Below are 26,392 nucleotides of genomic sequence, written 5' to 3'. Positions count from 1 at the left end.
GTTCGGATTCCTCGTTACCAACTGCGCAAAATGCATCTTTGTTCCAGGTCCGGCAAAAACTAGCGCCGGAGCCAATCGTCCCCATTATATCCTATTGTTCAATGTATACCGGCCGCGTCAGTGCTCCAGAGTGAATGTGGACCATCTGCGGCGCGCCGGTGTTGTTGACGTGTGGGCGCTCCCGTCAGGAGTGACATTTCACGCGGGGCGGCTATTTTTCGGCACAACGCCGGATATTTACAACGAAGTCCGCCGAAACATTGTTACCGACTTGGCTGCTACGAACAACCTCGCTTTGACAACGAACAGCTGAATGAAATTAAGAGCGCTGTGCTTCAAACTCGTCCTGTTTATGAAAGTCGATTGTCATATGCCGGTGTTGTGTAGTGATGAACAGATGTGACTTCAGCGGCGCTTGCTAACTTTTTTAATGCGCGCACACACTAGATATTATGAAATGGCAAACTAGATGTGCTTCGTCCAGTGCCATTGGCTACGTGAGCCCAGAGTGATTATGGGACACGTAGTCCATATACTACATCGATGAATTCTAAACTGTCATTACTGAATGGAAGTTAAGAAGGCCAAATCAATCCATACCAGTGACTATAGATAATGTTGCAAATATTGTTAATTCAGTATGTGACACAGATGGATTTGGACCACAAATAGGATGTCTTGCTCATGTAGTAAACCTAGCTGCTAAGAGAGGTGTAGCAATCAACAGTGTGCATTGCATGCAGTGTGCAAACATTTTTCAGATCAGTAAGAAGTAAGCACATAAATATTATGCACTAAAATGCATGTTTATATGATGGCAATTTAATTTTTGCTTGTTAGCAAAAAAAAAACAAAAAACCCCCCAGAAAATATAATTGTTATTTTTTTACAGAGCATTAAAGTGCCTGTGACACGAAAAAGCATGTTTATTTCATAATACACGCGGTATTTTATGCCCCTGAATGATATGGACCGCTTGGATGTGTGTGGAAGCGATCGCTATATTTATTTAGTTTTTTGAATCCCGCGCCATGAAAATGAGTGACTTCCGGCTTCGGTCTCTCATTGAGGAGGAGGGCGCTGTGACGTGTACGGTAGAAGACGTTCTCTTCACTATACAGAGTACTGTTGTGTATGAGGACGAAGGATTCAGCTGATTTTGCGGATTAATACTTTTATTTTTTGCATCACGCCAGCCAAACGGCTGCAGAAAAATCATTCTGTATGCGGGAGAGGCGTATGCACCTTTTTGGAGTTTCAAAAGGTTCCCATTCACCGTGGATATTTACTGTGGGACCATTGGACTTACAAGGAAGTGAGTAAACATCTTGTTTTGTATTATGTCAAATACGAATACAGTGATTACAAAGTAAACACTATAAAATTCCTTTAAATAAAGGACTACTTACATTTGATCATTGATAGGCATGTAAAAAGCTATCCTCATGCTCATTAGCAGTTAGCTGTTAGCACGTTAGCTCCACAACAACTCCAGCCACCCTCCTCCAGGGAACGAACTGTAAATTGCTCTCCGCCGGGCGGTTTGCCGATCCGCAAAGAAACTCGACAACCGGGTCGTCATGTCAAATAATCCAGGCTAGTTATGTGTGATTTTCAACTTCGAAGACTTTGAAACGTCCCTCGGTTCGGGTTAGCATGTCGGCTAGCTGTCACTCCTTCTGGTCTGTTTACATTCTCCGAAGCCGGGGAAGGGAAATTACATATGTCCGATTTAGGTGTCATAAAATATCGTTCGGGAGGTGTGACAGTAAAGGTGAAGTCGACTGTTTTGACCATTATGGAGTAATTTTGCCATGTCGTCTTGAATAAATGGATTTTTATTATTTTATATTCCATTTAGCACAAGATTGTTATTTGTCATGACCATGCCATTTATTTAGCAATTGGGGAAAGTACTTGGATAAAAAGAATATCCTGTAATAATATTGAAGTAAAGAGACAGAAACAATGACATTTTGCCGCTCTCTTCGTCGCGTTTTCCTCATTGTGAATAGTTCCCCCTCGATGGGCTGACTGGTCCTTTTCATGCCATTTATATAGCTATTGGGGAAAAATACTTGGATAAAAAGAATATCCTGTAAAAATATTGGGAGTAGACAGACTGAAACAATGACATTTTGCGGCTCTCTTCGTCGCGTTTTCCTCATTCTGAACAATTCCCCCTCAATGGGCTGAATAGTAAAACCGATGAGCCCAGTCTACCGCTGACGTCATCCACCTGTTGGGGACGCTAAAGCCCTATAATGGTAGGCGTGGCTAACCGGCAGATTAAAAGACTAATTTCTCGTCATCTGCGCTTTGCTAAATTGTTGTATATAGTCGAATCGTCTCAAAATATGATTCTAATTCACATAATAATGCCATTTAAGACTTTTTTTCTGGTGTCATATGCTCTTTAAATGTATTGAATCGGATCGAAAATCGTGTCCCCCGTATCAACAATCGTACCGAACCGTGACTTAACTGTATCGTTGCGTCCCTATGCAACACCAGTGAAGAAGCTATGATGGGAAAAGTCTTCATTTGCCTAAATGCTTAAGTTATTAAGTGCAATTTTTTATTTTTTTAAAAACACATTTTATTTATTCTGTGTTTCTGTGCTGTATCAATATTGTTGTTTTTTACTTAATAGGCATAGTCTATTGTTTTTAGTTGTGATTTCTTAAAAAGTATTTTTGAATTTAAGAGTAAATATTTATCACGTTTAAATGGGTGTACTTGTTCTATTAATATATACTGTATTCTCACTGTGTTATTAAAAATTGGTTAAAAAAAAATTGGGGGGGGGCGCGCAATAATATCGCATATCGCAATAATTTATGAGAATAATTATCGCACACTAAAATTTGTTATCGCGACAGGCCTAGTCATCACCTGAGCGTAAATTGCCCCCTAAAAAGCCATGTCATTGTGACTGTCATCTGAATCTGACTTTCATTCAAAATAAAATGAGTTATCCTCCTCTTGACACAGAGCGGGAAAAGCAGTCAATTAAAAAAACATGGGTTAGGATGTGTATATAAAGTATGTTACAGTGATTATGAAATTGAGACAAGATGTCCCATCTTCATTAATGGTGCTTTACTGCTCTTTCAATTTCAGTGAGCCTTTGACATTTTACCATTTTGTGGGGGGACTTTTAATTGCTTGCATACAAATAGTTTTGTCTCTTGAGTGCCTCATCATCCTGGATTGCATTGCACTGGGTGACATGAGGACAAGCTCGAAACCCAGTGATGCCCCTAATACAACTAAATTTGTTAGCATACTTTTTGAAAAAATATGACTTTGCGGTAGCAAAATTTAGTCTGTTAATGCATATGAACTTTGCGCTGGTGTGAAGACAAAAAGGATCACTTTGCTCATTGCGTTTTTCTGCCCTCTGAAACAAGATATGTTTGGAGTGGATCACATTGTAAATATTCCTGGTGCAGGGTAAAGGCCAGTCAATGCTAATTGCTAATTACCTTTTATCATTGCTGTTGGTCGTCTGCACTCGGGTCCAGGAAAAAGCACCATTAATTCAAATGTCATGCTTGAGAGTCGTATTCAATCTACAGATGAGGCATAACAGAAATCCATTCCATATTTAATGAAGCCATGAGTTATTTTAGCAGCTTTGAAACATCTCTGTAGACCTGTAAAGGAACGTACACAGATGTGTAGAGCATGCGTCTATTTTAGTGTGAATGCAAGCTGAGTGGCCACTTTATATTTATGTCAACATAATCGCACTTTAGGGTGCAAATCTGTGTCCGTTTCAGCTCCGCAGATGCTGCATGAGATGAGTCCAGGGGGAGAGTGAGAGAAGGGAACATGACTGAAGCCAAGCATGCACTGAGTGGTTGGGTTTGTGTGCAACAACAACCTCTGCATGTGGAATGAGTTTTAGACAGGAAGTAAAGAGGAGGAGAAGATGAAGCACTGGTGCAAAAGGAGTACTCTTCACACTAGTGCTATGTCAACAACAGAGGGACGAGGTTTTTTGTGTTTAAATGCGCAATTAGAATGCCAATGTATTATTTGCCACAGTACATGGTTAGGTATGATTGGTGTGTGCTCGAGAAAGGTTGGGGACTGCAAGAAAGGGATTGGATGTGCTTGATAGTAGGGAGTGGCTAGAACGTGAACGTTTGCTCCTGCCTTTTGCTTCGGCGGCTGTTCGGGACAGCTATCGAGGAGACGTGGTATTGAGACATTGCGCATGCTGAGCGCACAGCATCTAAGCGTGTGAGAGAGGACAAGAAAAAGAGTTAGGGAGGGTGAGCTAGTGAATAGAGCGAGAGGGAGCTTCAGGCAGAAAGACTGGACCAGCGTTCAAACACTGCAGTCTTTCTTTTGCTTCTGTGAAGAAACTCTCCCTCTTTCCACTGCCTTTCTCGCCGGACGTCTCCATCTCCATGCCCACCTAAAGAGGAGGAGGCAGATGCTCTGTAGCGCAGGAGGGAGGGACCAGAAGACAGGACACTTTGCCTTACTAATGAGACTCTGGAAATGAATTAAGCACCGTTGTGAGATGCAAGAAGAGAATATGAGGGAGTTAAAGAAGATGACTTGATTGTTTGGGTAGGGAGGAGAGAGGACAAGCCACTAGACACTTTTCGGGTAGAGTTGGCAAGTTAGGACAGAGATAAAAGAGGAGTGGAGCAGGTTAGGGATTTCAGTGCACAAAGATTACCTCGCTCATACGCATCCTCTTCATCCTTTTGTGCTTGTTAATGTTCCATTCGCACTCCCGCGTGCATCTTTCTCTTCTCACTGCATGTAAGCCAAATTACGTCTCTCACACACGCAGTGCTGAGCTCTGAGTCACAGTTTGAGCGCATGTTTGAGAAGTTGCGGCGGGAACCTGATCAGCAACTTCTCATGAGATACGGTAGGACATTTCTTTATCATCCAGAGCACCCAACGCAACTGGGCTTGAGAGGATGGAGGATTTCAAACCCCTCCAATCAGCTGCCTGATGAAACGGATCCGCGATGCACCTGCTAACCGTCTTATCTGCCAGGGCACGACACCTGCGTTTGAGGGATTAGAGGTGGGGAAACAAGGATGGTCAGATGTGTGCGGTTGGATTATGTCCTAAACACACAAGAATTACACAGGTGTTGTGGAAGGATTATGCAAACTCTCCAGCTGCATGCAGTGACATTATAGGCTTTAGGAATCAGGTGAATGACAGAGTATTATCTCTAACAGATTAATTCTTATCAAGCTATGACTTTTGGGATATAATTTAATCACCTGCTCCAGGATTTGAACGTGTTCAAATTAAAATTTGAGGTAAACTGAGGATAGGTGAAAACACTTGCCCGCAGCATCAACCATCAATGACTTTGACTCCCTGAACTTTGCACAGTACTGACACATTCACTGCTAAAAAACTTTAATATGAGACGTTCAAGCACGGATGAGACGCCGTACCGGCGCAGTCCATCTCTGGACAGCAAACCTGACACGCCGCCGTTTACCTCTGGCTTCCATCGCTTCAGTGGAGAGTTTGAGTACAAGCGGCCACCGTTTGCATTTGGCTTCACCACCACAAAGGGGCCGCAGACTACCAAGGGCCGCTGCGGTCAGGGCAAGAAGTATGTGGTGTTTTACCTGGACCTCTCCTTCATATTCCTCCTAGAACTGCGGCGCTGCAGGATGGCTGAAGGTTGTATGATGGCCCTGCGTTATGGGATGGTCTTCTTCAACCTCCTCTTTTGGGTAAGACCATACATTTTGTTTGATACATTTTAAGAGTTTGCATGACTTTTTGCCTGCTTTGGATTTCTTGTTTTCAGTATGTTTATTATGTTGTAAATGATTTGAAAGGACAGTGTGAAGGCAATTAAGATCATGGATTTGGATGTGTGCAAATCTCACTGTGTGGGTGAGTTAAGCTTTTTTTTCTCTCACTATAAGATACCTAAAGTGTGGGTGTACTCTGACTTGTTTGCTGTATTAAGCTTTTGCTTACTTGGAACTGCATTATACGCACTTAATCATAGTGCTATCACTGTGCAATAAATCCTTACCTGGATGTGGTTCACCTACTTTCCTGTACAAGTGTGTACCTCAGCATAAAGATCTAAGTGACTGTCAGTCTGCAGCAGCTCGATGATCTTATCAGTTTACTGTGGATCTGTTGGAGCTGTAGTGTTTTGTGTGCCAGTATCAATGGCATACTGATAACCCCACAATAAATTGCTTTCACTCACATTTTAAACCTGCCATGTTACCGAAGCGTGAATCAGAGATGCTGTAAAGATGCTATCCTTTTTTTTTTTGTCCCCCACAACCTCTTTCCGGACTCTTCCAAATAGTTTTTAAAGGTTTCTTCTCCACATTTTTGCTTGCTGGTGATACTTTTGATTTGCTGTATTGTACTGTTCTTCTTTGTAGTACTGGAATGAGCTGAATTCTGAAATACAATCTAGTTGCCAAGATGCAATCTCCCTGGGGCGTTAAGCAGCCTCTTCACTCCCATATCTTCTATCTGCTATAAAACGCAGTGAAAGAGAGGTCACAATTTGTTATTAGCACAGCTGTGTGCAATTTTGTGTCTGCGTGTGTGTGCGTGCTTGCGTGGGTGTGTGTGTTGGCGCAGAGCGAAAAATATTGACCACTTGACCACAATGTGCTATTGGCTTCTCCTCAGCAGGGAAGCCAATCATGTTACAAACCTTCAGGTAAGACTTGGTAAGGTCATTCTATATGAAACCTGTCTTCTTATCTAAGTTAACAGGTTGCTGATGGCCAGTTTGGCCATTGATGTGATTCACCCCAATCAAGCTTAATTCAGTATTGGGATTTGAACTGATAATTCCAGGGTACATTAAATTAGGCTTCAATTATTCACATATTGCAATGTTATGCGCATTCCTTATTTTTTTGTTTTGTTTTTAACACTGTTCCAAATATAGAAATTCAATGTCTCCATTGAATTTTTCTCTTGAATGCATTTAATGAGAAAAACTGACATAGTTAAATAAAACATTCAGTACTCGCACAGTACTTTTGAATTATCCAACATACATACTAGGGCTGCAACTAACGATTATTATTATTATTTTTTATAATCGATTAACCAGATGATTAATTAATTGATTAATTGGTTAAATGACACTTTTTTCAATTAATCTCACAATTTAACTTGAAGTGGTATTAGACATGTTGTAAGTAAAAGTGAAGACAAATGGATGACTATTTCCTTCAAAAATAGTATTTTATTACAGCTCCCTCGCTTAAGTTTAGTCTATAACTGTACTGTTTTAAGTACATAAAACTTGTTTAATAAAGTTTCTGAGTATATAACAAAAAGAATTTCTCAGTACACAAATTAGACAAAAGTCCTGTTCATTCAAATTTAAAAAAAAAAAAAAAAAAGTGCTGCTGATTGACATGGTTTTTCTTGTGAGCAAAGCGCTGATATAAATTGTGTCAATGCCTCACTTATTTTCTTTAAACAAACTAAACAACAAAATCGAATAAGGAGGAGGCTGACTGTGATGAATCAGTTTTCTTTATCAAACAGTTGTTCATAAATTCAATCCAAACCCAATTTCAAAACACACTCTCTTGTATGACAGTTTACAGTTTGAATTGGAGTTTGTGTTGAGACTCTTAAGTTGTTGCAGTATATGAAAGGGTTTATGTGTGTGGTTTCTTTATAAAAAGCAATGAGAAAACTTTACTATCTAACAATAACTCAATTGCTAATATGCTTCTTCAAAACACAATACAAACGGACACTTAAGACACTAATTAGCATAATCGCTAACTAGGTTTGCGCTCCGTGCTAAGTAGTAACGTCTTATAAACAAAGAATACAAACAATACAATTGACTTCATTTACTCACCTCTGACGGAGGCACACTGGATCCAACAACACAAAAGATTATCTAACTGTCAACACTTTGTAATCATATTGATTCAGCTACCCAACCTGAGTGTGGCCCCCTCTCTCTCTTGCTCTAATCCTTAGCGTGCGCGCAGCCTCGCATTACACCCAAACAAGGACCCAAACGGGACTGCTCATCACTGCCGGCAAATGCGTTGGCAACTAATTCATTTTAATAAATTTTATCGATTAGTAGGGTTGTTCCGATCATGTTTTTTTGCTCCCTATCCGATCCCGATCGTTTTAGTTTGAGTATCTGCCGATCCTGATATTTCCCGATCTGATTGCTTTTTTTTTTTGCTCCCGATTCAATTCCATTCATTCCCGATAATTTTTCCCGATCATATACATTTTGGCAATACATTAAAAAAAAATGAATAAAACTCGGACGAATATATATATTCAACATACAGTACATAAGTACTGTATTTGTTTATTATGACAATAAATCCTCAAGATGGCATTTACATCATTAACATTATTTCTGTGAGAGGGATCCACGGATAGAAAGACTTGTGACTTTGTATATTGTGACTAAATATTGCCATCTAGTGTATTTGTTGAGCTCTCAGTAAATGATACTGCAGCCATTCAGCCCAAATGCATGATGGGAAGTGGACCGATGACTGTGCGTAGTGCTACCAATTGATATATCTTCTCTGCATTGGGAAATAACATAAGGGGTTAAGAAAAAGATCAATTGCTACCTTGCTTCCCCACATTGCTTCTCATGATATTGCTAATCGTAGGGAGAGGGATTGTAAGGCTTTAGCCTATAAAAAAAATGCCCCAAAAGCTGCCAAAATTCACTCTACTCATTTTACGCTGCCTTTTATCTCTCTAAATGGGTAAAACGGCGCCGTTACAGATTGAGCGCGACAATGCGTGAGTGGGTCGTGCAACGCATGAATTAATTGCATTAAATATTTAACGCGATACATTTTTAAAAAATTAATTACCGCCATTATCAGTACCTTAAGCCTAAACTAAAGACTCTGGATGAGTGTAACATATTATGTCTGTAACGTTAAATACCTTTAGAAAACGATTTAATTGAAAAATATATATATATATTTAAAAAAGGCATGGCCGATATTTTTTGGGCGATTACGATACTTTGAAAATGACGTGATCGGACCCGATCGATCTCTATCGATTAGTCGTTGCAGCTAAAGTGCGTATGACACCAAAAAGCATGTTTATTTCATATTTCACGTGGTGTTTTATGCTCCTGAATGAAATGGACCGACATGTAGAAAAGTTCTCCTCAGACACATCCTGCCATGTTAGCTGCACAACAACTGCACGGCACGCCGCTCTCTCACTGTTCTTCGCCGTGTAGTTAAGCATTGATTTACGCTATATTTGTGTTGACCATGTGGCAGCTATGCGCCCCTCCGACGTCGGCCTGTTTGTCCGGCTGTAATTCTCCAGCTGCTTCCTCAGCAAACATGCTTTCCTCCCACAGCAGTGGACGAGCTATAACTTGCTTGCCACCGGGCAGGTTGCCGATTGGCGAAGACAATCGACAACCCAGACGCCGTGTGACATGTTCCCGGGTAGTTATGAGTGATTTTCGCTTCGAAAGCCGAGAATAGACTTTGAAACATCACTCTGTTGGAGTTAGCATATCGGCTAGCTATCACACTTCCTGGTTTGTTTACGCTCCCCGAAGCCGGAGCAGGGAAATGACAAAAGCCGGACAAACTCCGGTGGCATAAAATATCGTTCCGGAGATGCGACAGTAAAGGTGAAGTCGACAGTTTTGACCATTATGGAGTAATTTTGCCATGTTGTATTGAATAAATGCATTTTTAATATTTCATATTCCATTTAGCACAAGACTGTTATTTGTCCTGACCATACCATTTATTAGCAATTGGGGAAAAATACTTCAATAAAAAGAATATCCTGTAAAAATATTGGAGTAGAGAGAGTGAAACAATGACATTTTGCGGCTCTCTTCGTTGCATTTTCCTTGTTCTGAATAATTCCCCCCTCAATGGGCTGAATTCTAAATCAGATGAAACCATGACCCTGCTGACGTCATCCTCCTTTTGGGGACGCTAGAGCCCTATAAAGGTAGGCGTGGCTAAACGGCAGATTAAAAGACTAATTTCTTGTCATCTGCGCTTTGCTAAATTGTTGTATATTGTCGAATCGTCTCAAAGTATAATTCTAATTTACATAATAATCCTATTTAAGACTTTTTTTCTCCTGTCGTAGGCACTTTAATACACACTGAAACTGATGTGTGGTTTGAACATACCATACTACATTGTTGAACCTGATTAGCTTGTATTTTTGTATGTGTTTTACGGCCACATGCAAACATTTTGACAACAAAGACTGCAAGGTTTGCTATTTCATCCAACGGTACATCATGGAATTGCAAATATAGTTGTAAATGTTGTAAAACACTGTAGTACAAGTTATATGTATGGAGAAGGGCTCGCTGCGTCTCGTAGTGACGGGATCTGTCGTTCACTTGAGTAAACGAATCCATTCCGGTTCGTTCAGTAAAACGATTCGTTCAAACGAATCGTTCAACGAATCGTTCGCCCCCCTCATCTCCCTCCCCACCCAAATGAATCGTTCGGTTAGTGAACGGGAAGTGACGTTGCCGAACGAATCACCAAAGACCGCTTCGCAGTATAACTGAACGGGAAGTGACATTGCTTGGTCCCTCCCTCTCTTGCACATTGACCACTCGTCGTAGTTTCAGAAATGAGTGACAGGCGATATCATTCTGCTCTCAGAGACAGCCTCGTCTCCCTCCCTCCCGCAGCTGCAAAAGCGAGGGAGAACTTCCGCGTCGTCTGTCCTAGTTCTATGGGCTCAAAGTCATGGCTCGTGCTTGCATTTCGAATTAGGACACGGTTAAACATTTTCCTTTTGAGGGGGAAGTCGGGGTTTGGGGTCGGGGGCGCACGGACTTTCTTTAGCATGATCTTGCTCACATATACAATGCTGCTGCTAACAGCCAACGCGGCATGCCTGCTGTCACGAAAATAAAAATAAATCGAAAGTTTAATTTCTAATTATGGAACGGCCAACACATCATATTAACCTCTCGCTCTGTTGTATTTTTGTTTTTTATTATTAAGATGATCGTTTTGAATTTTTGCACTGGTATTAATAAATAAAATAATCCGGTCAGCTCCCCTGTCGTCCCCGCATCTCAGATCGTCAAATGCTGACGAGAAATAATTGTTTGCTTTATGATTTCGCCTTTCTACTCTCATTAGTCTGTTAAGAAAAATGTAGACATATTGCAAAATCTCCCGTGTCCGCGCGCTTTGTTTTTGGGGCGCTTGAGTAGCACATGATGGACGGATTGACATAATTTGTCAAACCAACCGACACCCTCTGACACGAAAAAAAAAAAAAAAAAACACTCGGAAAAAATTGACATGTATATACAGTTTCATTGCAAATCAGTATTATGGTGATCATACTAAATATTATTTTTTTTCTGTGCACATATGAGGTACATATCGCTGCCATGAAGCCTCCATATAGTGACAGTTCTCTGCCCGCTTCACTGCCGTCACGCGACCGCAGCTCAGGTTTTGCTTGCCTCGCAGCTACGCGTGTTTTAAATTACTGTAAATTTGATAGTATATCGTCATAGGCACAGTCCCGAGTCTGTTGAGAAAAGTAGAACACTAAACCATGCTCGCTAGATTTGTGTGGTGTTTTTGTCTTTTTGAGCAGCATTTGATAGGCTCCACGTTAACAAATATGTGACAAAGTCGTTTCCTTTCATTTTATGACTCGTTCACCGCATAGTCATTACTGGAAAGTCAAGTTAGCAGCAAGCTAGGTCAGGAACCGGAGGACCGAATCACTGAACGGGAAGTGACAAAACTCAGTCTTTCCCCCCTGCCTGCACGCTGGCTGCTTATTGGCCACACGTGGAAATGAGTGACATACGCCATGATTCTGTTTCCGCTCCCTCCCCTGCCCGCGATGAGGCTGGCGTCTGATTGGTCGTGTGCGATGTCAGAAGACGCTGCCGCTTGCTCAACGCCCTCCCACGCAGCGAACAAGCGCCACCAACTTCATAGAACGAATCAGTGCAGATGGTGATTAGTTCGGTCTCGTTCACCCAAACAATTCGTTCAAAAAGAACGAATCGTTCGCGACCGCTACAACACTAGCGTCTCGCAATTTTAAAAACATGAAATGTATTCATGTGAGAGTTGCTTCTCAACCAAGTTCAGTGGATGATTACCAGTGTTGTTAATCTTACTTTAAAAAAGTAATTAGTTACAGTTACAAATAACTTCTCCCAAAAATTAATTGGCTTAGTAACCTCATTGTAAGAGTAATAAGTTACTCAACAAAGTAAATGGCGTTACTTTTCAGGTTTTACACATTATTACATTATTACTAAACTATTATTAAAAGTAATGAAATTACTCACTACTGAAAAAAATAACGCCGTGTTAGAAACGTCGTTATACTCTTACGCCATTATTAACAACACTGGTGATTACCAACCCCTAAGAGTGCTTTAACTTTCAAAGGCTATTGCAATCAATTAACAAACTACTGAAGGTTACATAGATGTCAAACAAACTAGATAATGGTCTCAGAACTGCCTGTATGTTATGCATATAACAATGGAAAAAAATGGATTTTGATGGCACTGGGCCTTTAAAGGGAACCTCAGACTTACTTTCACCTACGCACCATTAATCGCCTCCGCCCTTCCCTCACCCCACATTCTGCTGCAATTCTGGTTCACAGCCTTGTTACCTCCCGTCTGGACTAATGCAACTCTCTCTTCTTCGGCCTCCCTCAAAAAAACTCTCCATAAACTCCATCTAGTCCAGAATGCAGCTGCCCACATCATAACCCGTACCCCCTCCATCTACCAGTCTCTACTCCAGTCCTCCAACAGCTTCATTGGCTCCCGGTCCACTTTCGAATCCAGTTCAAAGTCCTCCTCCTCCTCCTCACATTCAAGGTCATCAATAACCTCGCCCCTCTATACCTGTTCGACCTCATTATTGTTACAACTCCCTCCTGTGCCCTTAGATCCTCCTCCTCCATACAAAAGTCTGTCCCCCCCGCTCGCCTCAGATCCATGGGGAACAGAGCGTTCAGCCGCTCGGCACCCCGGCTTTGGAATTCACTCTCACCCAACCTCAGGAACACAGATTTCCTCACCCTTTTTCAATCCAAACTCAAAACTTACCTGTTCAGACTTGCTTATTCATAATAATCACTAATTACTGGTCTGGTTTTCTTTTTCTTTTTCTGTTTTAACTGCCCTTATATCTGTTTTAGTATTTTAAGATTGCCTTAAGCGTTTTATACTTTAATGTTCTCACTTTTAATATGTTTCAATGTTTTAAATGATTGTACCTTGAGTGCCAGAAAGGCGCCTTCAAATTGTTGGCTCTAATAAGCCACAATTGTTCTCTTTTAGTAAAATATGTTATTAAAAACACATAAAATATTGCCATTGATTTAAAAATCTATAATATTGAGTAGGCCAGCCGAGCGACATAGTCTCTCCAGCGTGTCCTGGGTCGACCCCGGGGCCTCCCGCTGGTGGGACATGCCCGGAACACCTCTCCAGGGAGGCGTCCAGGAAGCATCCGAACCAGATGCCCGAGCCACCTCAACTGGCTCCTCTCAACGCGGAGGAGTAGCGGCTCGACACCAAGCCCCTCCCGGATGACCGAGCTTCTCACCCGATCTCTAAGGGAGAGCCCGGACACCCTGCGGAGGAAACTCATTTCGGCCGCTTGTATCCGGGATCTTGTTCTTTCGGTCACGACCCACAGCTCGTGACCATAGGTGAGGGTAGGAACGTAGATCGACCGGTAAATCGAGAGCTTCGCCTTTTGGCTCAGCTCCTTCTTCACCACAACGGACCGGTGCAGAGTCCGCATCACTGCAGACGCTGCACCGATCCGCCTGTCAATCTCCCGCTCCCTCCTACCCTCACTCGTGAACAAGACCCCAAGATACTTAAACTCCTCCACTTGGGGCAGGATCTCATCCCCGACCCGGAGAGGGCATGCCACCCTTTTCCGGCTGAGGACCATGGTCTCGGATTTGGAGGTGCTGATCTTCATCCCAACCGCTTCACACTCGGCTGCAAACCGCCCCAGTGAGAGTTGGAGGTCACGGCTTGATGAAGCCAACAGCACCACATCATCTGCAAAAAGCAGAGATGAGATGCTGAGGCCACCAAACCGGACCCCCTCAACGCTTCGGCTGCGCCTAGAAATTCTGTCCATAAAAATTATGAACAGAATCGGTGACAAAGGGCAGCCTTGGCGGAGTCCAATCCTCACTGGGAACGAATTCGACTTACAGCCGGCAATGCGGACCAGACTCTGACACTGGTCGTACAGGGACCGAACAGCCCTTACCAAGGGGCTCGGTACCCCGTACTCCCGGAGCACCCTCCACAGGACTCCCCTAGGCACACGGTCGAACGCCTTCTCCAAATCCACAAAACACATGTAGACTGGTTGAGTGAACTCCCATGCACCCTCGAGGACCCTGCCGAGGGTGTAGAGCTGGTCCACTGTTCCACGGCCGGGACGAAAACCACACTGCTCCTCCTGAATCCGAGATTCGACTTCCCGACGGACCCTCCTCTCCAGCACCCCTGAATAGACTTTACCGGGGAGGCTGAGGAGTGTGATCCCTCTATAATTGGAACACACCCTCCGGTCCCCCTTTTTAAAAAGGGGGACCACCACCCCGGTCTGCCAATCCAGAGGCACTGTCCCCGATGTCCACGCGATGTTGTAGAGGCGTGTCAGCCATGACAGCCCTACAACATCCAGAGCCTTTAGGAACTCTGGGCGGATCTCATCTACCCCCGGGGCCTTGCCACCGAGGAGCTTACCAACCACCTCAGTGACTTCAACCCCAGAGATTGAAGAGCCCACCTCAGAGTCCCCAGACTCTGCTTCCTCAAAGGAAGGCGTGTCGGTGGAATTGAGGAGGGCTTCGAAGTATTCTCCCCACCGACTCACGACGTCCCGAGTCGAGGTCAGCAGTACACCATCTTCACTATACACAGTGTTAATGGTGCACTGCTTTCCTCTCCTCAGACGCTCGGCTGGCCTGGGAACGTCTTGGAATCCCGCCGGAGGAGCTGGCTGAAGTGGCTGGGGAGAGGGAAGTTTGGGCTTCCTTGCTGATGCTGCTGCCCCCGCGACCCGACCCCGGAATAAGCGGAAGATAATGGATGGATGGATGGATGGATAATATTGAGTACGTTTTGACCTATGGAGTGCACCATGTTTTATGTGCGCAGTGGACGTGAACACTACAGGTATTCTGCAATTCCTTCTACACGGCGGGACGTCCAACACATGCGCACATCGGTTAAAAGTGGCGAGTACTTACTCTTTGTGTTTTATTGAGTCTTTTATTACCTTTTCATTGCCTCAAAATACTTTTTGCATGTGTTTTCCTCTCATAGTTTTAAGCATTGTGTTTTCTTGTGGTAGCTTTAAAGCAGATTTTTGATCTGTTGACCACATCAGTCACGAAGCGTATTTAAACCACTCTTATTTGATATTACTATATTTAGGTATTTTCTTAAGGCATCTTTAGTATGTTTTGTCTTTTTGCTTTTAAACAAAACAAGCTGAAAGCACAAAGTAGCACGTTGGGTGTCAAATTTGCCATTTGTAGCACGTTTCTCCGGTGTAGCACATTTTTTGAGAACGCCGTTTTTTTTTTTTCTAGTCTCGTCTCATCCCGTCTTTCCTATTCATTTTACTTCAGCTGCTCATTTTGTGAAATATAGACAGTGCTGTCATGCTCATTAATGTTCCTCTCGGGTTCAAATTGAAAGGGTTGAACTAGTGATGCACGATAATGCGTTTTTCAGCCGATACCGATAACCGATAATTTCCTCCTCGTTCCAACCGATAATGTCAAGCCGATAATTCTATTAAAAGATTTATGTAAAATTTTAAAATATACACAAGAGAAAATATTACTGTGCAAAAATATTATTGCTTTTTTTTTCAACATCAAATGTGAACAAGTAGTAAATTCCAATATCAAAATAAAGACAGATTGTCTGACATTGTGTATTGGTAAACTTTTGGCAACAATTGCTTTCAGAGTAAATACCTAAGTTGCACAAAAATGGCTTTAAAAGTTAGCCATTCCTAACGTATAACATTACTACACGGCAAAAACACAACTCCTTAAAACTAGTTAAATTCCGTTGTTTTTTAGTGTAAATCTATTGGAAATAAGTGAAATTAACTGCCAGCACTTCACTCAGATTTCTTGAAAAAAAATAGCCAGCTGAAAATAAGCTTAACAGCCTTATTTTAAGCAATAAATTAATATACATAATCCTAAAAAAAAAAAAAAACTTGCCAGAAATGTTCTTTATTCAAGGATATGTATGGTTCAAAACATTATTTGAAAGCACTTTTTTTCTTGATTTAGGTGAAAAATGACCTTATTTTTTTTAGATGTTTGGGCTTATTAAGAACAAATGGCAATATTTAGTTCAAGTAAGTGGAATTATCTGGCGCATTCATCAGTTAACTAGTCTTCAACACTCAAACAAGATGTGGAAAATTATTTGACTAGATTTAAGAAGAGTGATCTGATTAAGACGTCATAAATTTAAAGCGTACTGAATGCATTACTGAGTGGATGACTTCTTTGTGTGGTTTGGTGCATGTTACAATTATCAACTAACCACTGTGCCGTCATGATAAATAGAGGTGTGCAAAATTTCCGATTCTTAGATTATTCGCGATTCGGCCGTGGAAGATTCGAGAACGATTCACAAACATCCAAATTCCGATTATTGAAATATGCCAAGTAAAGCAGAAGTACGACACACTCAGCGCGCCGCGCGGTCTTCGGTACGCAATTAGGGACGGAGCGAGAGTAGCTAAACATCATGCTTCTCATTACCCGGTCCCTCGGGTAACGCCAATGCTCAACTCACGGCTCTAGCTCAACTCATGCCACGAGATAAAAAAACAACAACAACATACCTGACTGCTGCCGAAAAGCTGCTACAAGCCACATTATGTTACGGTAGATATCATTTATATAAGACTAGATGCATTTTAGCTTCGGTATCGTTACCAGCACATCTACAAAAAACTAGATGCGGGCGTTAGTAACGGCCGCCATCTTAAAGCAGTACACTTCCCTGCAAGGCTGTTGTTGCGAACCTTCCAAGCGAACCTAATTAACTTTTTATCTAAAATACTCCTAAATCGGTAAAATATTGACTTGAATCTATCTTTAAAATAGTTTTAAAACTTTTACATGTTGAAAGTAGACAAAAGAGAAATGATGGAATAACAGGAGCAATTTTAACAACTTTAACGGTTGATTCACAACATTAAATTAATTGAAAGTAGTTTAAAGCTGCTGATATAAAATGGGGACTGGAGTTTTTTATTTACTGTTATTTTTCTATATTTGTTTACTGCTATATGTTAACTTGATACTGAAATAGTAGTTTGGTTTAGCCTGAGAGGATTTTTGAACAATTTTGGAACTAATGTACAAAACAAATTAAAAAAAAAAAAAAAAAAAAAAAAAAAAAAAGGAGTGGGGTGCATCAATAATCGTTTTGTAATCGAATTGGAGCCTCTGAATCGTAATCGTAATCGAATCGTTAGGTGCCCAAAGATTCCCAGCTCTAATGATAAACATGCTTTCTTGACATCACTTGTCCAAATGTCCGTGGTAAAACTGATGTGATCGGCATGTCTTTCACGAAGAATCGTGGTTGTATTAACTGCATTATTTTTTCACCTTGGGGTTTGGCTGTCGGGTCATTTCGGGAATTTCCTCCCGCCTGTGCCCTTCAGTCCGCCCGGCTGCCAAATTAGCACCCGCGCCAGGCCTCTGTCTTGAACTGGAGTGGCGGCGGCAGCTAAATTCGTACCGGATATCCGCCCGCCCCGGCAGGCTCGCTGCGGCGTATTCGGTGCATGGCTCTGCTCTGCCCGCCTAGGGCGAGGCGGGGGCCTGCCGGACCGGTGGGCTCCGTCGAAAGACAGCTACTTGTTGACTATCGGTCTTGTGAGGTGTTTAGCCATAGATGGGAGTTTACCACCCGCTTTGGGCTGCATTCCCAAACAACCCGACTCCGGGAGGACCGCAGCATCTCTGTATCATCACAAGCCCCATAGCTTCCTTTATAGTTTATTTGTGTTTACAATAGCTTTAGCATTCGCGCTAGCAGCAGCCTTGTATTCGTTCCAAAAATCTTTGTGATGCAGTTTTAAATGGCTGCTGGGTTAGTGGTGTTCAATGAGGACGCTTTCTTTACGCCTCGTAGAACTTCTGCAGTGCATATTTTCGTAGATGGCGAGAGCGTCGTTTATTTAATTTCACACACGGGAAAATCAACGCACGCTAGTGAGAGCGCCTCAACACTGATAACACCGCCTCCTCTATGACGCCGTACTCCTCAACCCCTCCTCCCACAGGGGCTTCAGAGAGGAGAGGGGTTGAACAGGCGGCGGTGGAGAAGTGGAGAAAACTGCTTGGTTGCGCACATTTGGAGGCTAAATCAAGTATATAATTATCGGATTGCATTATCGGTTGATTTTTTTTTTTATCTGTATTATCTGTGTGACGTCATAATTGCCATTATCGGCCGACAATTATCGGTAACCGATATTATCGTGTATCTTTAGGTTGAACAGATGACATGTTTATGTCGCTACAGTCATACTCTGGAAGCCCGATGTTCTATCAAAATTTTCACTCATATAATATCCTGCTCCCAAAGCTGTTGTGGCGGTGAATAAGCCCTCTTTTACATTCAATTGGACTCTCAATGTTATCCAAAGATGCTAAATAAAAAAGTTATATCATAAAATACATATGCAGCATGAATAGGGCGTAAATTAAGGCTTAACAACATGACGAAGACGTTAACAGTGAGCGAGCGGTGTGCAGTTGTTGTATGCAGCTAACATGGCAGGATGTGTCTGAGGAGAACTTTTCTACAGGTCTGTCCGTGATTAAACGTGAGTAAATATTCCTTTCTTTAAAGAAAGTTTGTGGTTTTTACTTTGGAACCGATGCATTCGCTGCAATTTTTAACATCATGCACATGCGCAGAACCGCAAAGTTGCAATTTTTGTTGGGGTGAAAAATTTGACAGAACGTTGGCCGCGTAACCCAGTGACGTCACCGTCCTGCAACGTCAACAACAATGGCGACCTTCAAGTTAAAGGGTATGAAAACGCAAAGGGGGTGTGAGAAATCAATAGAACCGCTATGTGCCAAGATAACAAATATTGATAAAGTTAACAAAAAAATCAATCACATTAATGAGCAATTATCGAAAATAGATCGAAAATGATGAACATTTCCGAACATTTCCGGAAACAGACGAATGGGGCGGCGACGTCACTACAAGTGAATGACAGTCGAGGCGGAGCCAGGTGCCATTGTTTTTTATCGACGAGAGAGTAGCGTTCAGGTTAGTTTGACCAAAACATCACTAAAATGGTTCAAAACTGCTGTGCTATGTGGTGTACAAATAGCTATTTATCGGAATATAGTATCCATGAGTTTCCGAACGCGAAAAAAAGAGCTGGACTACGCAGACAATGGGTAAAGTTCGTCCGTGCAAAGAGGGCTAATTTTCCAGCCTCCGGCACGGTTTTGTGTGGTGCGCATTTTCCACCTGAAAGCTTCTTGAACTATGGACAAGTGAAATCGGGTTTTGCTAAAAGATTGCTGCTCAAAGCGGATGCGACCTAAATGTCCCAAGACGCGAAGAAAGAGGATGAAGACTGCCACTGATGAGACGACCTCACCATCCCAGGCAAAGCAAAGGAGGGTAGTTGCTAAGCTGGAAATGGCCAGAGTGAGTACTTTTCTATAAATAAAAAAAATATCACGCATTGGATGCAGGACTGGACACATGTATAAATTATAAATAAAAGCAATAATATAATATATTACACGATCTGCTGCCGATGTTTCATCAGTGTCATTGCTCCCCTCAATGACCGTTTCATTACGCTGCATTGGTGTTCGTTTGGGCTCAAATTGGTAACCTAAAACCTCTCCTCGTCACCATTAGATGAACATTCGTTACGCCCTTCTACGTCGGATTCGTCGCTGAAACTAGAAACGAAATTGTCAGCCATCATCGCCGCCATTCAGTATTAAAGCACTGAGCCTTTTTCTTGTTGAAGAAACACCCCTCACTGTCAATTCTGAATTCTCTTTTATTGACAACGAGGGGTGTTTCTTCATGAGGGAACCTGGAATATGTGCAGGGCGAACACAATGCAACAGCATAAACAGCTCAAAACACCCCTAATTCTCCCCTCACTAGAAGGAATTATATTGATGCAGACAGGCGCTGCACCCCTAGTGGCCGGTGGCACTCTCTTCACTTGTACTGACGTCATGCACACAATCTGCCAGATCTCGGGCGCCGGTCGTTTTAGCTTGACAATCGATCCAAATTTCTCTCATTTTCTTGTGTGTAATTACATGAAGTGGCATGATATGAATACAAAAGGCATGCGTTTATGGATAAATGATGGAATATTAACATTTCCCCAGGGGTTGACATACCCTTTAAACTAATTTTAGAAATTGTATAAAAACAAAAACATCAAGGAGGGTTTATCTTTTAAGAACTACAAGTCTTTTTATCCGTGGACCCCTTTAAACTATTATTATTATTATTATTTATTTATTTTTATTTTTTTACAATTTAATGCAAGGTACAAATACTGTATAGACACGGACACAACAGAGTAGAAGGGAAGGAACACACACATTACTGTAAAAGAAAACTATGTAGAATTGAATGTCATTTTCATTAAAAAGTTATCTTCCAACTAAAATGTAATCACATTAACAATGAAATAATCATTTTGAAGCAATACGACTACTAATAATGTTTATTATGTGTTTCCTGTATTACTCCGCAATCAGTTTTTCAAGATACAATTTAAATAAGGAAAACATTTGGATGTTACACAATTATTACCACTGACAACAAGAAGAAAATGAATAGTGACAACCTGTTTAGACCAATAATGCAGACATGCATCTTAATTGACTCAATACAATCTCCAAGCTGAGCCACAGCCTCATCCTTCCAGGATTCAAACGCCTTTAGATATTTCTGTTAATAACGTTTTATCCTGCAGGCAAAAGCTGTGCGGTTTCTATTGGCTGCCTAATTACTGTTCACTGTTCATTGAAGCATAAAATGTGATGTTTAAATGTATAGTATTAAATTATAATCACTACAGTGTCTTTGCAGCAATTACGGAGGCTCAAATGTTGAGAGCAGTTAGTACTGTACACAATGATCAAGAGTGCTGACAGTATCAACTGGGAAGATCAGATGATAAAGGAAACTTCTCTTAAGTCACGCTCTACTATTTAACAGAGTATAACCATGCATTAGTCTTCATGTCACATGTGCATACTGTCCAAAGTTGTTGCTCTCACACACAACATCAGTGATGAAGTCAACTGCTCTCAAGGCAAGTGCTGGAGCCAAGACATGCCGTCAAACTAGGTTTGAATGTTTTCATGATGTGGGTCAGACTCGCTGCGCTGAAGGCAAAACGACTATAAGAACATGTGCATGGTTTGGTTGTCTGTAGAAGGCTGACAGCTTCTCTGCGCCCACACACGATCTGCAACTTTGCTCGGGTTTGCTGCAGTAGAACAAGTGACTGACAAGTAGATGCACTTCATCACAACTGCGGCACAAGGAATTAATAGCATGCTACCTTGAATCAAGTTCTCACTTTCAATCAGCTGTGGTGGGATGTATTTGGGTTTTTCACGCAGTACAAACAAATGTAGTGTATTCGGGTTACTCTGACAATTTTTAGATTTTCCGTTTTGTAAATAACTGCAAGGTGATCAATATGTAACCTAAGCAAGCTGTTAAAAAAATACACAAAGAATAGATTAATGAAAATATTGCTTCAGGAACAGCATTCAGCATATTAATGAATCACTCTCAGTATGATTACTTCACCTATGCCAAAGAACCTCCTTTGCAAGTTGAATCAAACTGACATTAAGAAAATCCACAATGTTATATGTCAAATGTTGTATTACACTGCTGCTACGCTGGTGTTGTAGCAAACTTTGGGATGTGTTTCTTGGCAATGAAAAGAAATTGCCATAGAAACACATTCATTTAGCACTCTGCTTTGTGTTGCTATGTACGTACTTCATACCCTTGAAAAGACAAAAAGAACACTTCTCATTAAAATGGGTTTAGTAGTCTGTGATTGTGAGGTTTTAAAGTCAAAGCTTGGCCAAGTGTGTTACAGGTAGAAAATATTGCCTTATCCCTAAGAAAACCCTAATAAAAATGCATGCACCTCAAGACAAATACTGATTGTCCTTTATATAATAGTAATGACTCTTGCATTAAATTGCAACAGTGAAATGCTAAAAACGATGAAAGCTCCCATAGCAGGAAGTCACCACAGAGATGGAACATGGCGCTCTGCTGGAAAGAATTTCCAAAGCACTGTTTTTTTATTTTGCTATAGGACAGAGGGCTTTTCCTCACTTTTGGAACAATGTTTGGGTAGGTGGGTGATACCCCTTTCAAACAGTGGGTGATTGTGGGACAAAGATGCAAGCGATAGAAATACAGGCTGTAGGAAGAGCCTTAAGACATGTTCTCTGAAGTTGTGTTTACTTGTCGTCATAATGTAGGTCAGAGCCCAGCGGAAAACTCAGAGATTGCCAGAGTTGTGAATGGATTGCATCCGTCTCCAATGATTTTACCAGATCAATAGAAATTGCCCTTCTACTGATCTGAGGTATGTCTAACCTGCCTTGTTCAACCCTCACCGCCACACAATCTATCGATTCAAAGCAGGACACGGGGACGTGTACAGAATGAGAAGTCCATTTAATCGGGCCGCAGTTTGCATTACTGTGTTTGGCATATTTGTGCATATACAGTGGGGCAAATAAGTATTTAGCCAACCACTAATTTTGCAAGTTCTCCCACTTGAAAATATTAGAGAGGCCTGTAATTGTCAACATGGGTAAACCTCAACCATGAGAGACATAATCCGAAACAGAAAATCACATTGTTTGATTTTTAAAGAATTTATTTGCAAATCATAGTGGAAAATAAGTATTTGGTCAATACCAAAAGTTCTTCTCAATACTTTGTTATGTACACTTTGTTGGCAATAACGGAGGCCAAACATTTTCTGTAACTTCATAAGCTTTTCACACACTGTTGCTGATATTTTGGCCCATTCCTCCATGCAGATCTCTTCTAGAGCAGTGATGTTTTGGGGCTGTCGTTGGGCAACACGGACTTTCAACTCCCTCCACGGATTTTCTATGGGGTTGAGATCTGGAGACTGGCTAGGCCACTTCAGGACCTTGAAATGCTTCTTACGAAGCCACTCCTTTGTTGCCCTGGATGTGTGTTTGGGATCATTGTCATGCTGCAAGACCTAGCCACGTCAAATCTTCAATGCCCTTGCTGATGGAAGGAGATTTTCACTCAAAATCTCTCGATACATGGCCCCATTCATTCTATCCTTTACACAGATCAGTCATCCTGTTCCCTTTGCAGAAAAACAGCCCCAAAGCATGATGTTTCCACCCCCATGCTTTACAGTGGGTATGGTGTTCTTCGGATGCAATTCAGCATTCTTTCTCCTCTGAACACGAGAACCTGTGTTTCTACCCAAAAGTTCTATTTTGGTTTTATCTGACCATAACACATTCTCCCAGTCCTCTTCTGGATCATGCAAATGCTCTCTAGCGACCCGCAGACGGGCCTGGACGTGTACTTTCTTCAGCAGGGGGACACGTCTGGCATTGCACGATTTGAGTCCCTGGCGGCGCATGTGTTACTGATAGTAGCCTTTGTTACTGTGGTCCCAGCTCTCTGTAGGTCATTCACTAGGTCCCCCCGTGTGGTTCCGGGATTTTTGCTCACCGTTCTTTTTATCATTTTGACGCCACAGGGTGAGATCTTGCATAGAGCCCCAGATCAAGGGAGATTATCAGTGGTCTAGTATGTCTTCCATTTTCTAGTAATTGCTCCCACAGTTGATTTCTTTACACCAAGCGTTTTACCTATTGCAGAGTCAGTCTTCACATCTTGGTCCAGGTCTACAATTTTGTCTCTAGTGTCCTTCGACAGCTCTTTGGTCTTGGCCATAGTGGAGTTTGGAGTGTGACTGACTAAGTTTGTGGACAGGTTTCTTTTATATTGATAATGAGTTAAAACAGGTGCCATTAATACAGGTAACGAGTGGAGCCTCATTAGACCTCGTTAGAAGAAGTTAGACCTCTTTGACAACCAGAAATCTTGCTTGTTTGTAGGTGACCAAATACTTATTTTCCACTCTAATTTGGAAATAAATTCTTTAAAAATCAAACAATGTGATTTTCTGTTTTTTTCCGTCCAGATTGTCTCTCATGGTTGAGGTTTACCCATGTTGACAATTATAGGCCTCTCTAATCTTTTCAAGTATGAGAACTTGCACAATTGGTGGTTGACTAAATACTTATTTGCCCCACTGTAAATAAAATGCAACAAACAAACAACAAAACAAAGGCACCAATATCATGCTGTCACCAGCTTTTGATGAAACCTGGAAATCAAGCCAGGACACAAGGGATGTCTTCACACTGTTTTTTTTCCTATGTCATTATTATTGCTTTACAATGATAGCAGCTATGTGTTTCTATTTCTTTTCACGATCAGTAATCAAATCAGATCAACCTCATAGGCCACAGAAGGATGCTCAAATGGATGTTTTGAGCAAAATAAATGAGCGGATTCACACTCCCACAGTGCACCACATTTCCACTTGCACATTCACCTCAGGTTTTCCCTGCCTTCAGATAGATCATTAAGGCTGGCCACTGGACTATGAAATATAGCTGAAGCCTAAAGTCTTGTGACACACCCATTTTAATCAATTTATTAATTAATCATGGTTGGACTAGATGCTCACTAAATCTTAGTTCCTCAACATTATCATACTTCCAATTATGTTGGAGTTTGGGGGAGACAATTCTCACTGGTCCTTCATGAAACTCAGTTCAGCATAATAGTCTGAAATCTTAATGCTTGATTCAAGTTTATTTAGAATACCAAGACATTGAACATTTTATAGCTGCAATTAAAAAACAACAACAACAACCTGCATTACACATGTATAAAAAGGTAAATAATACATTTTTAAAAACTTCAAACTGAAACGAAAACAATATATATTATATATGATGAGCCTGATGGCCCTGCTAATGTGTTGACTGTTGTCTCCGTCAGCTGATGCTGCCCCTGAATCTCCCTTGTTGACAAATTTCGACATAATTACTAGAGGTGGGAATCTTGGGGCACCTAACGATTGGATTACGATTCAGTGACTACGATTCGATTATAAATCGATTATTGATTCCAACCCCCCCAATAAAATACTCAAGTCCCCATTCTGTATCAGCAGCTTTAAACTACATTCAATTAAATTAATGTTATGAATCAACCGTTAAAATAGTTAAGATTGCTACTAGAGATGTCTCGATCCGATATTTGGATCGGATCGAACGCCAATATGGGCAAAAAAATGTGCATCGGTATCATATCGGCCTGCACGGAAAAATTCTGATCCAGACTTCCGATCCAGTTTTTTTTTTTTATTTAAGTCCGGTCCGGGTTTTCCAGCGCACAGATTTACATAATCCATTCCAGTTTTTGCTTCGGTTTCCCCAAAATCTGGTCCGCATTTTATGGTACACCTTCAACAAACTAAATTACCGTCTCCCAAATTACCGAGAGACTTTATCGGTAAAAATGTCAGCTGTGTGGGATCATTTCACCTTAAAGGACGACAAAGACGAAGAGGCAGAGTGCAACATATGCCACAATAAAGTCAAGCGTGGTGGTAAAGCTGTAAGAAGTTTTAATACAACTAACCTAATCAAGCATTTAGCGAAATACCACCACAAACAATATGAGGAAAGGTCCTACGCAACTAACACTGGCAGAAACTTTTGCTATGCGTGACAAACTGGCACTCGACAGTCCCAAAGCCCAGGGAATAACAAGAGTCATTGCCGAAGAATTCATTCTGGATGATGAGCCACTATCTCTCGTGAGTAAAGATGCACCATCCAACACTTAGAACCACGGTACAACATGCCCAGTCGTCATTACATCCTTGAGCGATTCGGCCATGGAAGATTCGAGAACGATTCACAAACATCCAAATTCTGATTATTGAAATATGTCAAGTAAAGCGGAACTAATACACAACGCGGTCTTCAGGACGCAATGAGAAATTGACCGCATTGCGTCCCAAAAGTAAACATCATGCTTGTCATAGACCCAGGTAATGCCAATGCTCAACTCACGGCTTTAGCTCAACTCATGCCGCTGGATAAACATCACAAGAATACCTGACTGCTGCTTACAGCCGCTACAAACTACGTCAACGTCGTTTTACT

At 41.6% G+C, this 26,392-nt stretch overlaps 1 protein-coding gene across 4 annotated transcripts in view; it reads left to right on the top strand.

The window, feature by feature from the left end:
* Positions 1–26,392, top strand: part of tspan4a (tetraspanin 4a) — a 263,024-nt gene that overhangs the window by 69,087 nt on the left and 167,545 nt on the right. For 3 of the 4 annotated variants that reach the window (XM_057833765.1, XM_057833774.1, XM_057833780.1), the window contains exon 3: positions 5,654–5,733. In XM_057833765.1, the coding sequence (XP_057689748.1) occupies positions 5,654–5,733 (80 nt within the window). Of the gene's footprint in view, positions 1–3,664; positions 5,734–26,392 lie in introns of those variants that run through there. The other variant, XM_057833756.1, reaches the window with a different exon arrangement.

Source organism: Corythoichthys intestinalis, chromosome 1 (assembly GCF_030265065.1).
Source record: "Corythoichthys intestinalis isolate RoL2023-P3 chromosome 1, ASM3026506v1, whole genome shotgun sequence".
Taxonomy (NCBI): domain Eukaryota; kingdom Metazoa; phylum Chordata; class Actinopteri; order Syngnathiformes; family Syngnathidae; genus Corythoichthys; species Corythoichthys intestinalis.
This window is presented reverse-complemented; position numbering and strand designations above follow the sequence as displayed.